At 47.4% G+C, this 19,524-nt stretch overlaps 1 protein-coding gene across 2 annotated transcripts in view; it reads right to left on the minus strand.

The window, feature by feature from the left end:
- Positions 1 to 3,976: 3,976 nt before the first annotated feature.
- The window catches only part of LITAF (lipopolysaccharide induced TNF factor), a 41,649-nt gene continuing 26,101 nt past the window's right edge, over positions 3,977 to 19,524 (minus strand). Inside the window, exons 2-4 of one of the 2 annotated variants that reach the window (XM_017539986.2) lie at positions 14,068 to 14,292; positions 10,638 to 10,794; positions 3,977 to 6,000 (exon numbers count right to left, since the gene is read on the minus strand). In XM_017539986.2, coding sequence (XP_017395475.1) covers positions 5,892 to 6,000; positions 10,638 to 10,794; positions 14,068 to 14,287 — 486 coding nt within the window. In that variant the 5' untranslated portion in view covers positions 14,288 to 14,292 and the 3' untranslated portion in view covers positions 3,977 to 5,891. The remainder of the gene's footprint in view (positions 6,001 to 10,637; positions 10,795 to 14,067; positions 14,293 to 19,524) is intronic. The other variant, XM_017539987.1, reaches the window with a different exon arrangement.

Raw genomic sequence — 19,524 nt, forward strand, 5'->3', positions numbered from 1 at the left:
AAAAAAAAGAATCTTTCTCATCTGGAATCATACACCAGCAGCCGGACATAGCCGTGACTGACAAGGCCGGGAAGCCAGGCATGGTCCCCTCCATGCTGTATAGCAATGGGAGGAACAATCATTCCTGCCCTTTAGTCCCTGAGATCAGCGAGGCAACAGTCATTTATCTTCCCCCTGGGGGCTGGAAAGTCCTTGCAGGGCTCCTAGAGGACTGACGGCTTCTAGACCCATGTAGCTCCGGGCAGCTCAGCCCCTTCCCGACTGTCCATGCACCTACAAACACATCCGGAGACACAGATACGTGTGCATGTGCACACACACACACACACACACGGACAGACACTCACAGACAGCTACGGAGACACCCAGAGCCCAGCTCACACACACAGCAGACCCCCAGACCCCCCAACACATACACACACTCCTTCATATCCCCCCCATACACAGCCCCCAAGACACACACAGCTATGGAGACACCCAGACCACCCCCGCTCACATGTACACATATGGACACTATCTGGTCACGGATAAAGGCCTGAACGGATTTAAGACTATAAGACAGAAGGCAGGTGGAAAATAAAATGAGGAGTCCATTTAGTTAGACAAACAACAAATATGGGAAAGGCAAACCGATGCAACCACAAAGAAAGACCTTGCGTGAAAACGGAAAGGCCAAGCACGGTCGCTCACGCCTGTAATCCCAGCACTTCAGGAGATCAAGGCAGAAGGATCACTTAAGCCCAGGATTTTGAGACCAGCCTGGGCAACATAGAAGACCTCAACTCTACAAAAGATTTAAAAATTGGCCAAGTGTAGTGGCGCATGCCTGTAATCCCAGCTACTCAGGAGGCTGAGGCAAGCAGATCACTTGAAACCAGGACTTCTGAGACCAGCCTGAGCAACACAGTGAGCCAGGCGTAGTGACATGCACCTGTAGTCCCAGCTACTCAGGGGGCTGAGGCAAGGATCGCTTGAACCTGGGAGGTGGAGGTTGCAGTGAGCCGAGATCGTATCTGTGCTCCAGCCTGGGTGACAGAGTAAGACTAGGTCTCAGAAAATAAATAAATGAACCATACAGTTGGGATTACTCTATAACCCAGCAACTGCATTCCTCGGCATACACCCAAGGGAACTGAAAACGTATGTCCACACAGAAGCCTGTAAACAAATGTTCTCAGCAGCATTGTTCACAATAGCCAAAAGCTAGAAACAACAGATATTCATCAAGGGATGAGTGGATTAACCAATTGTGGTCTATCCACGAAATGGAGTATGATCCACCCACAAAAAGGAATGATGCACTGGTCCTTGCTACCATGTGGATGAACCTTGAAAGCGTGATGCTCAGCAAAAGATGCCAGGCGCAAAGATAACGTATTCTACGACTCCCTTGATACGGTATACCCACTATAGGTAAATCCATAGACAGAATGCAGACTGATGGGTGCCAGGGGGTTGCAGGGAGGAGGGAACGGGGAGTGGCTGCTAATGGGAATGGGGTATTATTTTGGGCTGATGGAAATGTTTTGGAACTAGGTAGAAGTGATGGTTTCGTAACATTGTGAATGTACTACGAGCCACCTAATTATGTACTTTTACACTAGGCGAATTTTAGATGGAAAAAAGGAAGGAGGGAAGTGGAAGGGGGAAGAAATGTTGGCAGGGCAGCACTAAGCCCGCTGTTCACTCTTCCTAGACAGGGTCGCACTTTCTACCCCAATTGCACAATGCCTGCGACACAGCAGGAGTTAACCGATGATAAGCAACGTGAAATCCAGACACCAGCCAGAGGCTTCCAGATGTTACCCTTCACACCGACTTTACACTGTGACCTCCCCCACCCAACCCACACATCTATATACCCAAAAGTTTTACAAATAATACTTACATCTATTATGAGTGATGCACTAAGTGAGGCACTGTGACTTTTGACAAACCCACTAAACTGATTTTGCCCATTTGGGAAACCAGCCAGGATCACTTAAAGGACACTGAAGTACTAAGAGCTTTAAGAATACTTAGATGCTGAGGCCAGGCACAGTGGCTCACGCCTGTTATCCCAGCAATTGGGTGGCCAAGGCAGGCAGATAACTTGAGGCCAGGAGTTTGACAACTGCCTGGCCAACACAGTGAAGCTGTCTCTACTAAATATACAAAAATTAGCCAGGCGCAAAGGTATGCCCCTGCAGTCCAGGCTACTCGGGAGGCTGAGGCAGGAGAGTCACTTGAGCCCTGGAGGCAGAGATTTGCAGTGAGCCGATTGTGCCACTGTACTCCAGCCTGGGCACAGAGAGAGACCCCATCACAAAAGAAAAGGGGAGGGGAGGGAAGGAGCAAGGAGAGAAGGGGAGGGGAGGGGAGGGGAGGGGAGAGGAGGAGAGGGGGGAAGGGAGGGGAGGGGGGAAATTGGGAAGCCATCTTTTTAAAACTGCAGAGAGCAGTTATAAAGTGGTTACATGCACTAGACTCTATACTTGGTGGTGACCTATTTATTTATTTCATTTTAATCTAAGCTCCAGAATCTTATTTAAAATTCTTAGATTAAAAAAGAAAAAAAAGCCGGGTGTGATGGTTCCTGCCTGTAGTGATCCCAGCACTTTGGGAGGCCGAGATGGGCAGATCACCTGAGGTCAGGAGTTCAAGACCAGCCTGGTTAACATGGCGAAATCCTGTCTCTACTAAATATACAAAAATTAGCTGGGCACAGTGGCAGGTGCCTCTAATCCCAGCTACTTGGGAGGCTGAGGCAGGAGAACTGCTTGAACCCGGGAGGAGGAGGTTGCAGTGAGCTGAGATCATGCCATTGCACTGTAGTCTGGGCGACACAGCAAGACTCCCTCTCAAAAAAACAAACAAACAAAAAACACTACTCTTGATGTCTCTTTCATGGCCCTTGCTAGATCTACTTCCAATTCAATCATGTGCCTGCAAAAAACAGGCGACTCATTGTAAACATTTGAGTCATACAGGGAGGAGGGGACCAAGGGACCAAAAGGCAAATCCGAATTCTGCAAGTAAAATTCCAACGTCTAGATTTACTCCTACCAGAAATCTTCAGTCCAGAAGGTCAGAGAAAGATTTTAGCATCCCAAACACAACAGGCTCTCACTAGGGAGAAAACCAAGGCCAAAGGTGTGAGTACACGAAGCCACGTTTATACATAGTTCAATATCCAACAGAGGTGCTCTCGTTAGCAACTGGGAGGCTAGCTGTCCCAGAGAAAACATTTTCATGGGGAATGCTGCGGTCAGCAAGGATCATGTGCTTACGTCTGGCTTCAATAGATGCAGTAGCTGAATAGTTTTGTTAGGACACAAACCAACACTTCTCAGAATTCCCCCTCGCCTAGATGGACACAGCAGAATATAAGATACGCAGCCACTTTTGGTATCAGATTGGTAAAATTCCTCTCTGCGGTCCGAGTAGGTACGTATAAAGCCCTTTCATCCACTGAATGTGAACCAGTGTCTGTAACACCCTCAAGTCCCCATCAGAAAGTGGCAAAACAAAAAAGCCTTTTAATTTGCAAAAATACGTAAGCCCATACTTTGAACAATAAAATGGAATCTCCAACGCTGCGCATTCCAGGCATCTGACGTGGAAGTTCCGTGTAATACATGTTTTTACGATCCTGAAATAGGGCTCTTGTTTTGAAGACTTTGCATGTGTAATTAATAACAGCTTGAGATCATGTATATGCCACCATCTGAGCCAAACTGCTAAATATGCATGGCCTCAAAACCGCACAATCAAGATCTGGAAAGCAGCAATGAATTTTCAAGACTGTAATTTAGGGTTTAAATGACAATGTAAGCCCCACCAAGATGACAGTATTTCCCTGCACCTACTGAAATGAAGCCGTCTCATCAGGTAGCAGAGGAGGGGGAAGGCGGCATTCATATTCCTGACACGTTACAATACCCTCTCTTTAGCATCTCACAAAGCATGTTTTGTTCAGAGAATGAATGAGGACGGCTCTCTTCTGTGCATTTTATTAAAACTTGAAAGCTATGGCTTGCCACCATCAATGACGCCTATTGGGTTCCAATAGCCGCATGTTCAAATCTGACTCGTTAGCAAATCCGCCCAACTCAACATCGGTCATCTTGACAGGGCAGGATATTCAGCAAGTCTGAAGTTTTTCATCGGGAAGAATTTTTCAACGTTACCGAGCAAATAAAGGCTCTTTGTAACAACAGCTGGAAATGCAACATGAGAGCCCTTACTACACACCCAAAGAAATCATAAATAGTTCACCGAGTGAACCAAAGACTTTATTTTTCAAAAGCAGGTAACACCAAAGGACTACGTGGTATCCATAATCATTGCAAAAATGATAATTACTGGAAATTTCCAAACATCACATAAAATAAGGGCGATCAACAGTTACCATGATCATTTTCAGCCAAGATACAGATGTGCGTTGAAGATCTAGGTTTTATTTCTACATAGCAGTATTCACATGAGTTCCCTATGCTTAATTATTATCAAATCGGGGACTCGTGAAGGTCGAGCACAGCTTTTTCTTGACTTCAAAGACAACACAGAAGCTGACCTAGAATTCTGGCTTGCTGCTTGAGTCCTAGAAATCAGGTCTTCTGATGTTTTACAACAAACCGTGTCTCTGAAAACTAAAATCAGACTTTAGATTCCTCTGAAAGAGTTCTGGTTCCCAAGTGTTCTGGCACCAGGGTACCCAGACATGCTCAAAACGTGTTTTCCCTTATCTTTCAAAACCCATCGCTAGGACCCAAAAGGGACCCCACTTTCAGAGTTCCATGAAGAAGGTGTTTAAAAACCACATTATCCCCAAGTAAAGGCAGAGGATGAAATTATCAATGTCTTTTTATGTATTTTTTTTTTAAGTGAGACTACATGGACAAATGGGAAAATGACACCAATCAGACGATTACAGAAAATGTTAATAAATCCTCCTCTTAAAATTACATTTAGGCCAAGCACAGTAGCTCATGTCTGCAATCCCAGCACTTTGGAAGGCCAAGGCAAGAGGATTGATTAAGTCCAGGAGTTTGAGACTAGCCTGGACAACATAGTAAGACCCCATCTCTGTCTAAACAAAAAAAAGAAATTCTGCTCAAAAGTATTTCAGACCAAAAGGAGGTAATAAAAACCGTTCATATAATTATGAGAAAAAATCCCTGCATGGAAAGGGGTGCTGAGGGTCTGACACAGAGAAACCGGGGGGTCGGAGAAGTGATAAAAATCCAGCCCTATTTTTTTAGCATGCATTTATGACCTTGTGGATATGTCTGTGCTGGGTGTTAATAGCCCCTCTTCCTCGTACTTAAAAAAAAATTAAGAAATTAAAGTGAATCTGTGTGCTAATGAAGTCTGCAGTTGTAGAGTCTAAAAGCCAAGCCTGTAAAGTCTGTAAGGCAAGATCTCTGTCATCAGGGATGGGACGAGATGAGTAAGATACTGGTAGGCACTGAAGGCTGCCTCAGCCAAGCTCCAGGCAGAACAGCCTCCAAAATAAGGCAATTGTGGCTTCTCAGTGTGAGACCGCCACCAGAAAGGCCCACGGAGGCAGGAAAAAGAGCCACTGATGGCAGATCACAGGAAGAGACTCAGATAGGGCAATGATCACAGTTAGATGGGAGGACTCAGGGTCACAGGGTGGCAGAACTGACACTTGGACTGACACTCAAGGGGAATGTCTTTGCAAGTCCTATGCACACGACTCCAAGCAGCAATTTCTGGGGTTTGGAGGTTGGTTAGTTTTGTGACATTTTCCCCCCAAAGGAAGACATGAAGGTGGGCCCCCTGCAGAGGTGAGACCACCAGGACAGAACCTCCACCAGGCGTGAAGCTGGATGAGTGGTGGAAAGGACTCCCTGCGGCGCCCGGCTCCCTCCACGTCTGGCTGAGTCCTACAAACGCTTGTAGGTGCCCAGGAGAACTTTGCAGTTGGGACAGTAATGGTCCACGTCCTGCAGGGCGTCCACACAGAAGGGGATAAAGCAGCAGCCCGCTACGCACCTGGGAGAAGAGAGAGAGACACAGGGAGCACGTTACTGACTACAGCAGGATGGACGCTCGCTTCCAAAAACACAGGTTCTTGTCCTTCTTTGTAAAAAAGGGTCTTTGCCAGTGTAATTAGGGATTTTGAGATGGGATCATCTTGGATTACCCAGGTGGACCCCCAAAACTCAATGACCTTAGAAGAAGAGGAGAGGACACACAGAGAGAGACAGAGGGCAGAAGGGGATGTAAAAAAAGAGGCAGAGATTAGGGTGATGAGGCCACAAGCCAAGGAACACCTGGACATACCAGAAGTGGAAGAGGCAGAAAAAACGGTTCTCCCCTGGAGACTTAGGAGGGAGGGTGGTCTTGCTGACTGTTTGGTTTTGGGGTGTTTTGTGTTTGTTTTTTGAGACGGAGTCTCGCTCTGTCACCCAGACTGGGGTACAGTGACACAATCTCGGCTCACTGCAATCTCTGCCTCCCGGGTTCAAGCAATTCTCCTGCCTCAGCCTCCTGAGTAGCTGGGATTGCAGGCGCACACCACCACGCCTGGCTAATTTTTGTATTTTTAGTAGACAAGGTTTTACCAGGTTGGCCAGGCTAGTCTCAAACTTCTAACCTCAAGTGATCTACCAGCCTTGGCCTCCCAAAGTGCTGGGATTACAGGGGTGAGCCACTGCACCCGGCCCCTGCTGACATTTTGATTTTACACCTCTAGCCTCCAGAATTATGAGAGTCAATGGCTGCTGTTTTAAACACTAGGTATGAGGTAATTTGTGATAGTGGCCCTAAGAAATTACCATGCCAGCCACTGCCAAGGCTCCTCCCACAGACAGAGCCCCTCTGGGCATTATTTCAAATCTTGGGTCATTTGGGAATCTTCCAAAGTCTTAGACGGGCTTGGTGAACTTTTTTTGCAAATGGACAGACAGAATATCTTTTAGTCTTTTTGTTGCTGGTTTTTGTTTGTTTTTGTAGAGATGGGGTCTCGCTATGCTGTGCAGGCTGGTCTTGAACGGCTGGCCTCAAGTGATCCTTCCACCTCTGCCTCCCTAAGTGTGGGATTACAGGTGGAAGCCACCACACGCCCCGATGCATACGTCATCTTGATGTTGCCACTACTCAACTCTGCCCTTATAATGAGAAGGCAGCCACAGAGAATCCAAAAATCAATGACGTGGCTGTGTCCCCGTAAAACTTAAAACAGGCACCTGGCTGCCGGGCCGTTTTACCAACCCCCGTCTTCCTAATCTCTTTTCCATATGGACAGGTTGCTTCTTAGAGCAACCAAACAGAATCCCCCAAATAACGCCCCTTAACCTACATAATCCACCATCGGCACACACAGGCAGGAATTTCACACAGTCTGACAAGCAGTGTTTGCCGAAAACGTAGTTAAAACTCAACCTTTTATAGGAAGACGTTGCTTTACATAACGCAGAATTTGGAAATATTCTCATGAGGAAGCTATCTAATGAAAGAAACTTCCTCCTACTGCCCAACTTTCCAGAGCTCACACAAGGGCAGGCGGTCAGTCTGCTCAGTGGGAATCCTAATCTGTGGCTTACAGGTGCTGTCACAGTTCCAGGCAGCACACACACCTTTACCCTCAGCAGCCCCCGAGGTGGGCGTTATTGACCCCCCGCCACCTGCCACCTATAGATGAGGAAACCGAAGCACAGAGAGGTAAAGTCCCTTGCCTATGGCCACACAGCAAGTGAGAGGCAGGATTTGAACCCACTGTACCATGTTTAAGGAAGGAACAAAGGGATGGAAAGAAAGTCTGGCTCAATTTCTAAAGCCAGATGGGCAGAGGCTAATACTCAATGTAAGTTTCTATTCTTCAATAATCCCAGCATTTTTGGGGGCCAAGGCAAGAGGATTGCTTGAGTCCAGGAGTTCAAGACCAGTCTGGGCAACAGAGTAAGACCCCCACCTCCACATACAAAAAATTTAAAAATTAGCTGGGAATGGTGGCACACACCTATGGTCCCAGCTACTCAGGAGGCTGAGGCGGGAGGACTGCATGTGCTCAGGAGGTCAGGCTGCAGTGAGCTATGATCCCACCACCACACTCCCACCTGGGCAACAGAGCAAGACTCAGTCTGAAACAAAACAAAACAAGTAAGTTTCTTTTTCTCTTTTTGACGGAGTCTCGCTCTTGTTGCCCAGGCTGGAGTGCAATGGCGTGATCTCGGCTCACTGCAACCTCCACCTCCCGGGTTCCAGCAATTCTCCTACCTCAACCTCCTGAGTAGCTGGGATTACAGGTGCCCACCACCACACCCAGCTAATTTTTTGTATATTTAGTAGAGATGGGGTTTCACTATGTTCGTCAGGCTGGTCTCGAACTCCTGACCTCAGGCGATTAACCTGCCTCGGCCTCCCAAAGTGCTAGGATTACAGGCGTGAGCCACTGAGCCCGGCCAAACAAGTTTCGATTCCGTCTTTCCCTGATTTCAAAGACAAAAATTAATTTTCAGACAAATATCCAGAGGCAATGGACTTTCTTTTTTTAGAATTTTCTGCCCACGGAATGAAAACAGCAACTAACAGCAGAGTCCTTTGGGCAAGAGAGGGAATCAGGTGCCCAGAGAGCTGTTTCATCTCCTTCCTTCTTTATTAAATATATGATCTCAAGGAAGTTAACTAAACTCTCCAGGACTCTGAGCCTCTTTTTGAAGTTAGGAAGAGAAATATTGTTCCTTCTCAGCCTCAAGTCACCAAAGGACAATGTGGAGGAACATGCCACTTGCGTGAGGCTCCTGAAACTCACAATCATTTCCTTCAAGGAAAAGAACAGAGCCCGCAGGGGTTTTCTGAGTGGCTCACGTGGCCAGGAATAAGGAACCTACTTGTACCTGCTTTATGGGAAACAAAAAATTAACTGTTTCTCAGATTCTTCTCCCAGAACAGAAACTATTATCTCTTTAAACATAATACCCTTGGTGCCGACATAACTATTTACGTAATTCCCCTGCATGGGCAATGGGAAAAATACTTCAGGTCATAAAAGGGTAAGAAGTCCTGAAGTAATTTCTCTGAAGAATTTTAACATACAGATTGTTTAAAGCTTCTCTCAGGCTCGAGCAAACATTATTATTTAGGTCATGAAATTCTAGAAGAAAACGGAATCCCTCAGGGTACTGCCCTAGACACAGCTGCGAGCAGCTGCGAAGCTTATCCCTCCATGCAGGGAGTGGTTTCAGCAGATAAGCAAGAAGAAATGACCAGATGAACCATTTCTGGGGGCGGATATGCTTAAGAGCAGCGGAGATGACTTGGCCCCCCAGGGGGCATTTTTGGTCAGTTTAACACTGGGGAACACGGTGCTTCTGGCGTCAGGCAGGTGGGGGCCAGGGATGCTGTTCAATATCCTACAATGCACACGATGGCCCTTACAACAAAGAAATGTCTTGGTCCAGGCATAGTGGCTCACGCCTGTAATTCCAGCACTTTGGGAGGCTGAGGTGGGTGGATCACCTGAGGGTCAGAAGTTCGAGACCAGCCTGGCCAATATGGTGAGACTCCATCTAAAAATACAAAAAAATTAGCCGGGCATGGTGGTATATACCTGTAATCCCAGCTACTTGGGAGGCTGAGGCAAGAGAACCACTTGAGCCCGGTAGGCAGAGGTTGCAGTGAGCCTAGATCGTGCCACCTCACTCCGGCCTGGGCAACAAAGTGAGACTTCGTCTCAAAAAAAAAAAAAAAAAAAAAAAATGTCTTGGGCCAAGCGCAATGGCTCACACCTGCAATCCCAGCACTTTGGGAGGTCAAGGCAGGCAGGTTACCTGAGGTCAGGAGTTCTAGGCCAGTCTGGCCGATGTGGTGAAATCCCACCTCTACTAAAACAGGCATGGTGCATGGTTGTGCACCTATAATCCCAGGTACACAGGAGGCTGAGACAGGAGAATCGTTTGAACCTGGACAGTGGAAGCTGCAGTGAGCAGAGATCACGCCTTGCACTCTAGCTGAGCAACAAATCCAGACTCTATCTTGAAAAAAAAAAAAAAAGGCCAGGCACAGTGGCTCACGACCATAATCCCAAGACTTTGGGAGGCCAAGGTGGGCAGATCACTTGAGGTCAGGAGTTTGAGACCAGCCTGGCCAACATGGTGAAACCCTGTCTTTACTAAATACAAAAATTGGCCAGCCACGGTGACGGGCGCCTGTAGTCCCAGCTACTCGGGAGGCTGAGACAGGACAATCGCTTGAACCTGGGAGGTGGAACTTGTAGTGAGCCGAGATCATACCACTGCACTCCAGCCTGGGTGACAGAGCAAGACTCCTCTGGAAAGGGAAAGAGAAGGAAAGGAAGAAAGGAAAGAAAGAGAGAGAAAAAAAAAAAGAGAAAGAAAAAGAAAGGAAGAAATGGAGAAAGAGAAGGAAAGAAGGAAAGAAAAGGAAAGAGAAGAAAGAAAGAAAGAAAGAGAGAGAGAGAGAGAGAGAGAAAGAAAGGGAAAAGGAAAGACAGAGAAAGAGAGAAAGAGAAAGCAAAAGGGGGAGAGAGAGAAAGAAAGAGAATGAACGAACTGTCTGGCACAATGTCACTATGCTCCAGTTGAGAACCACCCCCTGCCCCCGCCACCGCCCGCAGCACCCACAGAGAAGGGCAGGAGATCTTAGGGCCACACAGGAGGCAGACTCACCCCAGCAGGCACAGGCTCCCGCAGGACAGCCAGGTCAGAGCACCGGCGTGATAGGACAGCTCACTCACGATCATCTTGTTGCAGGAAGGACAACACATCTGGACGGGGCGGTCCGCCAAGGAGATGGGCTGCTGCACATAGACCGTCTGCATGGCAACTGATGGAAGGGAGAGGGGCAAACACAGGCTGCTCAGGAAACAAGGCCACAGCGTTCGCTACAGAACAGAGGGGAACGCAGGGATGCCGGCAAATATTCTATCTGTACATCCATGTTCATAGCATGTGGTCATCGTTTCGCTATCTAGGAGGGCCAAAAGGGGAAGGAACTCAAGTGTCCATTGACGGACGAATGAATTAACACATCGGGGTTCATCTATCCACCGAGTATGATTCAGCCTCATACAAGGCGGGCTGGGCATGGGGGTTCACGCCTATAATCCCAACATTTTGGGATGACGAGGTGGAGGATCACTTGAGACCAGGAGCTCGAGATCAACCTAGGCAACATGACAAGACCTCATCTCTACAAAAAACTATAAAAATTAGTCAGGCAGAGTGGTGAATGCCTGTAGTCCCAGCTACTCAGGAGGCTGAGGTGGGAGGATCACTTGAGCCTGAGAGCTTGAGGCTGCAGTGAGTCGTGATAGCGCCACTGCACTCCAGCCTGGGCAACAGAGCGAGACTTGGTCTCAAAAATAAATAAATAAATAAGTAAATAAATAAATTTTAACCAGTCTCACACTGTGTCTAGCAGCTCCTGATAAACACAGATCCTTTGATAATCTCTGGCACCCAATGATAAAGGGGAAGTTTACCACGCTGGGAAATGCAGGCCAACTCTGTAAGACAATAAGCTTGTGAGCTGTGTTGATGTAAGAAATGAAATATGAAATAATGCTAGGAAGAAACGGCTAAGTGAAAACATGTGTGGACATTCACAAGAACCAGAAGAGAATCCAGGCCTGGCACGGTGGCTCACATCTGTAATCCCAGCACTTTGGGAGGTTGAGGGCGGTGGAGTACCTGAGGTCAGGAGTTCAAGACCAGCCTGGCCTACATGGTGAAACCCCATCTCTACTAAAAAGACAAAAATTAGCCAGGCATGGTGGCACGTGCCTGTAGTCCCAGCTACTCGGGAGGCTGAGGCTGGAGAATCACGTGAACCCAGGAGGCAGAGGTTGCGATGAGCTGAGATCATGTCACCACACTCCAGCCTGGGCAACAGAGTGAGACTCTGTCTCAAAAAAAAAAAAAAAAAAAAGGAAGAGAATCCAAGGTGATGAAAATCATCAAGCACTTCAGTTGTTAAGCTCGTATTTTTGTCAAAGCGACTTCCTTCTGTTCCTTTTTATGTTGTTAGAGTGCCATTTACATAACCAATGGAAATTAACTACTGCCTAGAGTTAACTAAACTTAGAAATACTCATAGAAGGACCCTCCTTCCAGAAAAGTAGTATTGAATCATACTTTAGCATTTACATTAATTTTTAAAAAAATTTTTTTAGGGGCAGGGTCTTGTTCTGTCTCCCAGGCTGGAGTGCAGGGGTACAATAACAGCTCACTGCAGCCTCAACCTCCTGGCTTCAAGCAATCCTCCCTCCTCAGCCTCCCAAGTAGCTGGGACTACATTTGCAAGCCATCACACTCAGCTAATTTTATTTTCATAGAGACAAGGTCTCACTATGTCACTCAGGCGGGTCTTGAACTCCTGGCCTCAGGTGATCCTCCTGCCTCAGCCTCCTCAGTAGCTGGGATTACAGGCGTACGCCACTATGCCCAGTTCACACATTTTATTAAGTGTTTTTGGGGTTCAAGAATAAGTTACTCGGGCCAGGCTCAGTGGCTCACGTTAACAGGATTATCAACTTTGGGAGGCCAAGCGTGGTGGGAAGATCATTTGAGTTTAGGAGTTAAAGATCAACCTGGTAACATAGTGAGACCCCGTTTCTACAAAAATGTAACAATTAGCCAGGTGTGGTGGTGTATGCCTAAGTCTTAGCTATTCCAGAGACTGAGGTGGGAAGATCACTTGAGCCCAGGAGATACAGGCTGTAGTGAGCTATAATTGCATCACTGCACTCTAGCCCGGGCAACACAGTGAGACCCTATTTCAAAAAAAAAAAAAAAAGAAAAGAGTAAGTTATTTATTGATCACAGCATGGTCTAAGAGTCTAAAGTCATTATCTCATCCTCTTCCAGCTCAAGGGGTCCTATAACTTGAACGCAACAATAAGAGTTCACTTTTATCGAATGAGGACTCTGCATGTGGCACACAGAACTTCTCGTGTTAACACCCCACTGAGAGCGGTAAATAGGTACTCGATGAAAACTATTTTACAAATGGGGAAGCTGAGGCACAAGAGGGTAGGTGAACCCAGGCAGTCTGATTCACGGGCCCCCTCTGAGCTAAAGATTTCTCCCAAAACTGCTCGTGATGCTGAAGCAGCGACATACCGGGGAACCCTTGGGCGGAAGGACGCACCGAAGGGCAGTCGCTCAAAAGCAAAAGAGCAAGTAGCATTGAGGGCAAGCTAGCGTGAAAACAGTCACACGTTGCTCGGACACTTTCTTCTCCCTGTTCCTATCTTGGCTCTGGCCTGGAGGCAGAGGTTCTACACCAGACCTCAGCAGGAAGGGTGGGGGCCCTTAAGACCACAAACCCCCATTCTCAGAAGAAAGTGGGTTGTGCCTCCGTGAGACATGCCTAAAGATTCGTATGCGGTGATGATGGCATTCTAGCGAACCCCAAGGTTCTCTTCAAAGAATCAGTATGTCAGTATGTCCAGCTCTCCTATTCTTTAAATCTCTATTTTAAAGTTTAACTTCCTTGTGATTCCAGTAAACAACCCTCTCCACTGGTTCATCGGTAGGTCACATCTGTACCCACCCCCCCTTCTGACTCATCCATGCCCATAACCCGTCCTTCCTGCCCAAATGCCCACCCTGCCAATCCAGCTCGGACCCCTGTTCAGTGGGATTAGTCTAGTTCGTGCAGTCTAACCCTAGTCAGTAGGGGACGACAAGGCAGTAGGGATGACCCCCGTCAGGCATAAGTACCCCGCCACCCCGTTGTCCAAGCGGTGGCCATCACTGCTCCGTCCGTTCGCCCGCACCCTTCTATTGAAGTAAACTACCTTGCCGAGAGGACGTATCTTTGAGTGCTATTTCTTTTTCGGCATCGAAATTTTACTTATAACAGTGGGAAAGATCCTAAACCATACTTTATTATGGAAAAGCCATGAGCCTCACCAACACGGAACCTAAATGACTATTTGTGAAACTTCAAGGTATAGGGGGAAAACTGGAACGTAATGGCACTTCACTTATGCTGTGGCAGAGTCCCTTCGGTCACTCTCCTGATTCCCACTCTCCTGAGTCTCAGGGTGGACAACCCAGGAATGGTAAGGGGGGCCTAGGAGGCCACACGTACTTGGATTGTTATTGGGGACGGGCATTGGCTGCGTGTAATACAAAGGAGGGCTCATGCCTTTCCCATCGGGCCCTGCCACAAGCCCCGTGGCTGGCCCAGGCATGGGAGCCGGAGGCGTGGGGTAGTAACTGTGAACAGCCACCGTTTCTTCGTAGGATGGAGGTGCGGATGGTGCCGAGGAAGGCCCAGTGGCCGCTTGGTAAGGTCCTGGAACCGACATTTTACCTGAAACAGAAACAGAACATACCAGATAAGAAATAAAATTGATCTCTGCCTCTCTCTCTTTCTCACCCAGGTCTTCAATTTTCTTTCTAGCAAACAGAAAATCTGAGAAAATGACTTCTATCCAGCTTTGTCCAAAAGCCAGGAAGGGGGTTCTTGTCCCTTCAAGACCTCAGAATTCTTATCTTAAGGGATTCCCTAAATAAAAATCAAAAAGTAAACAATTACTACCCAAAATCACCAAAACCTAGAAAATCTCAAGTGGAAACATCAACCCAATATGGGCAGTTTCTTCTTCACATCTTAAACCATTACCAATGACCTATCTTTCATATCTGGTGCTGCTGTTCGTCTTTTTAAAAACCACTGTGGTTTTCACTGTTTTCAGGTAACAGAAAAGACAAAGGCATTCAAAAAACAACCACAAACTATCAGAAATAGCAAACGGGCCAGATGCCACCAAATGTACATTGCATGATGCTATTCAAATAAAGGTCAGAAAATAGGCAAAATGAGTCCATGGGACACTTGCTCTTGGGAGAGGAAGAAGAATCTGGTATGAGGGGGTCTTTGTGGGGGCAGGTCCTGTTCTCTTTTTCTATCTGGGGGCTGGTTACAGAGGTATGCTCAGTCTGAAAAATTCTGAGCTGTTCAATGAAGATGTATATCCCTTTTTGTATGTATGTTATAGTTTTGTTTTTTGTTTTATTTTTTTGGGACAGGATCTCACTCTGTTGCCCAGGCTAGAGTGCAGTGGTACGATCTCGGCTCACTGCAGCCCCCACCATCTGGACTCTGGTGATCTTCCTGCCTCAGCCTCCCAGATAGCTGGGACTACAGGCATGCACCACCACGCCCGGCTAATATTTTTATTTTTTTCTAGAGACGGGGGTAGGTCTCATTTTGTTGTCCAGACTGGTGTTGAACTCCTGGGCACAAGTGATCCTCCCGCCTTGGCCTCCCAATGTGCTGGGATTAAAGGTGTGAGCCACCTCGCCCAGCCTGTGTGTTACAGCTTTTTAAGAAGGAAATACACATAGACTCCAGTTCCCATCTTGAAAAATGAGCACCAGAGTAGCCAGGCACACATTTTGTTTTGTGAGGGCAAAGAAAGGATTTCCCTCCAGCCCTGGCAGACCTGCTGCTTGCCTAGAATTTCACCCTGCACCCGGAGTGTGCTTCTGTCTGACGTTCGATGCTCCAGCAGCCACGGGGCAGCTGGAGGCAGACACAGTGCTGTTCTTTGTATGTGGCTGTTTTTCTAACTGGGCAGGTTTCAGGCTGCCTTAGCAGAGCCATTCAAACCTGTCTCGGGAGAAACGGGAAACCAGGCTCCAGGGCAGCGAGCCACAGCCCAGGGCTTGGACAGGCTAGCCGCCTCTCCCCTCTCCCCACACTGTCTGCCTCATTTTCTAGAACTCGTGGGAAGCCGAGGCAGCAATTAATCCCACTGCAGGGAGAAGCGTAGAGTCTTTCTCGGAAGCCCTGCCTCTAAACCAAGCCCCAAAGAAGAGACCTCTGGCAGAACCAAAGGAAGAGCATTCACCTCCAAGTGGAAATAGCGACCAGATGCAGTGGCTCACACCTGTAATCCCAGCACTTTGCAGGGCCGAGGTGGGAAGACAGCCTGAGCCCAGGATCTCAAGACTAGTCTGGGCAACATGGCGAGACCCCCATCTCTAAAACAAAAGGACTGGGCACAGTGGCTCATGCCTGTAATCCCAGTACTTTGGAAGGGCGCGACAGGATGATCTCTTGAGTCCAGGAGTTTAAGACCAGCCTGGGCAACATAGTGAGACCCTGTCTCTACAACAAATCAAAAAAGTAGCCAGGTGTAGTGGCACACACCTGTAATCCCAGCTCTTAGGAGGCTGAGGCAGGAGGATTGCTTAGTCCTGGGAGGTTGAGGCTGCAGTGAGCAGTGATCACACCAATACACTCCAGCCTGGGCAACAGAGCGAGACTGTGTCTCAAAAACAAACAAACAAACAAAACAAAATTAGGTGTAGGGGGGAGTGAACACGATAAAGTCAGTAAGTAAAGATGGGTTGGGGCGGTGTTTTAGAAAATACGTACAGTTCCTCGGAAAACACGTGTTCAAGACTTCATTCTATCAGACCCTCCTGTGATGATGGAAATGGTCTGTATATGCTGCCCAATATAGCAGCACCTGTCATGTAGGGCTGGTGGGCACTTAAAATGTATCTTGCAGCCGGGTACAGGGGCTCGTGACTTGTAATCCCAGCACTTTGGGAGGTCAACGCCTCTTGGGAGTTGGATCTCTTGAGCCCAGAAGTTCAAGACCAGCCTAGACAACATAGTGAGACCCTGTCTCTACAATATTTTTAAAATGAAAAGAATTAGCCAGGCATGGTGGTGCACCCTGGTGTTCCCAGCTACCCAAGAGGCTGAGGTAGGAGGACCACTTGAATCTAGGAGGTGGTGGCTACAGTGAGCCATGACCATGTCACTGCACTCTAGCCCGGGCAACAGAGCAACACTCTATCTCTAAAAGAAAACAAAAAAATTAGCTAGTGTGAGTGAGGAACTGAATTTTTTTTTCTTAGCTTTTTTTCATCTATTTGCCAATGAATTTTTACTTGTATTTAACTTTAAGTAACTTAAATGTTAAAAACTAACAATTCAATGATTGGGAAGTGTTTATGTAAGTCTGGGACAACCTGGGTAGACGAATCTACTTTTTCAAAAGTAAATTTGGTGAACACTGATTAGACCAAAATGTTTTTGATGAAAATTTAGCATTCAATTTGGGATGGAATGTCAATATAAAATATACCCTGGGTTTCAAAACTTAGCAGGAAAAAACGAATGTAAAATATCTCAATAATTTTTTTCTTTTTTTTTTTTTTTTTGAGAAAGGGTTTCACTCTTGTTGCCCAGGCTGGAGTGCAATGGCGTGATCTCAGCTCACCGCAACCTCCGCCTCCTGGGTTCAAGCGATTCTCCTGCCTCAGCTTCCCGAGTAGCTGGGATTACGGGCATGCGTCACCACACCCGGCTAATTTTGTATTTTTAGTAGACGTTTCTCCATGTTGGTCAGGCTGGTCTTAAACTCCCAACCTCAGGTGATCCGCCCACCTCGGCCTCCCAAAGCGCAGGGATTACCAGCATGAGCCACCGAGCCTGGCCAATAATTTCTTATATTGACATATTAAAATGATCACAGCTTAGATATATAGAGTTAAATAAAATGTATTGTTAATTTCATCTGTTACTTTGTATCTTTTAATATGTGGTTACTAGGCCAGGCGTGGTGGCTCACATGTGTCATCCCAGGAATTTGGGAGGCTGAGGCAGGTGGATAGCATGAGCCCAGGAGTTTAGATCAGCCTGGGCAACACCGGAAGACATCGTCTCTACAAAAAAAGAATAAAAATTAGCCAGACATGGTGGTGCACCCCTGTGGTCACAGCTACTTGGGAGACTGAGGTGGAAGAATCACATAAGCCCAGGGGTTCAAGTGAGCCGTGACTGTGCCACTGCACTCCAGCCTGGATGAGACTCTGTCTCAAAAACATAAAATAAAATAAATAAAAAAGAGGCCAGACACGATGGCTCACACCTATAATCCCAGCACTTTGGGAGGACGAGATACGTGGATTGCCCGAGGTCAGGAGGTCAAGAGCAGCCTGGCCAACATGGTGAAACCCTGTGTCTACTAAAAATACAAAAATTAGCCAGACATGGTAGTAGGCACCTGTAATCCCAGCTACTCAGGGGGCTGAGGCAAAAGAATCGCTTGAACCTGGGAGGCGGAGGTTGCAGTGAGCTGAGATCCCACCATTCCACTCCAGCCTGGGCAACAGAGTGAGACTGTGTCTCAAAAATAAATTAAATCATGACAACTAGGTGCGGTGGCTCATTCCTGTAATCCCAGCACTTTGAGAGGCTGAGGCGGGTAGATCATTTGAGGTCAGGAGTTCGAGACCAACCTGACCAACATAGCGAAACCCCATCTCTACTAAAAATACAAAAATTAGCCGAGTGTAGTGGTGAGCACCAGTAATCCCAGTTACAAGTTCAAGTGATTCTCCTGCCTCAGGCACCTGTAATCCCAGGAGCCTGAGGCAGGAGAATCACTTGAACCTGGGAGGCAAAGGTTGCCACAAGCCAAGATCATGCCATTGCACTCCAGCCTGGGGCAGAGAGTGAGACTCCATCTCAAAAAAGAAAAAAAGTGGCTACTGAAAAGTTTTAAATAACCTAATGAAGCCTGCTTTCTGCTCCTAATACACAGCAAAGCTATGAGCCATGGGAGTCACAGAAGATTATAGAGAAGGGGAAGTGCCCAGCCTCAGAAAAGACAGACGAGACAGAAGGTCTGTAAGAGGAGCAAGAAGCAAAGCAGAGAAGGCCACAGGAGCAGGAAGGCAGAGGGGGTGCAATGAGATCGCAGGAGGCATCTGTGAAAACAAGCTCGGGTTTAACACCGAGGCTGACGTCAGGTGTAAAGTGGTTTGCGGCGTGTTGCCAGTTTCCTCCAACATACAGGAACAGAAATGCAGAAGTCCCAGCTCGCCTCTGAAGTTGGCTGACATCCCTCCCAGATGGCCCCAGGAAGCCCCGACATCTGCTTCTGGCCTTGTCAAAACTTCCAGCAAAGGGAACGACATGGCACCTTGGGGCTCTGGAGGGACCTACATCCGGTTGAACCATCACAGCCCCAGACTGACCTCCACGATTTATGATGAAGACTGACTCATATAGAAACTTACAATACTAGAAAACGCCAGTGTGTAAAGAAATCCTCAAGTAGAATGGTTGGTCCAGTTCGCCGTGATTGCCAAGGAAATGCTTTGAGGGAAAATAAGGCCTGGGGCATCCTAAACCTCCAAGAGGCACTGACTGAACTGAGCAGCAGTGCAATTCCTGCAAAACCACAGCCTCTCCTCCCAAAGCAAGGAAGTTGCATTTTTAAAAAGTCATACAAGTGTGGGGGATGGGAGGACGGGAGCTTTCTTCTGATGACCTTTAAAGGACGGGTGGGGCCCAGTTTCTGGAAATTCAGACCTTGCCCCCCACCTCTCCCCCTTTATTGAGACTGTCTTTCATGTGGTCACATCCGATCTGGGACTTCGAGACCCTGCCACTTTTGAGCATTGCTTTGAGATCAAACAGCCAGACAAACACATTTATAATTCTGAAAAGAACAAGAGCAACAGGCCAGAATAGTAAAAAAGACTCAAAATTGCTGGAAGCTTTCTTTCTTTGTGT

The sequence above is a fragment of the Cebus imitator genome, unplaced genomic scaffold (assembly GCF_001604975.1).
Source record: "Cebus imitator isolate Cc_AM_T3 unplaced genomic scaffold, Cebus_imitator-1.0 Scaffold122, whole genome shotgun sequence".
Taxonomy (NCBI): Eukaryota; Metazoa; Chordata; class Mammalia; order Primates; family Cebidae; genus Cebus; species Cebus imitator.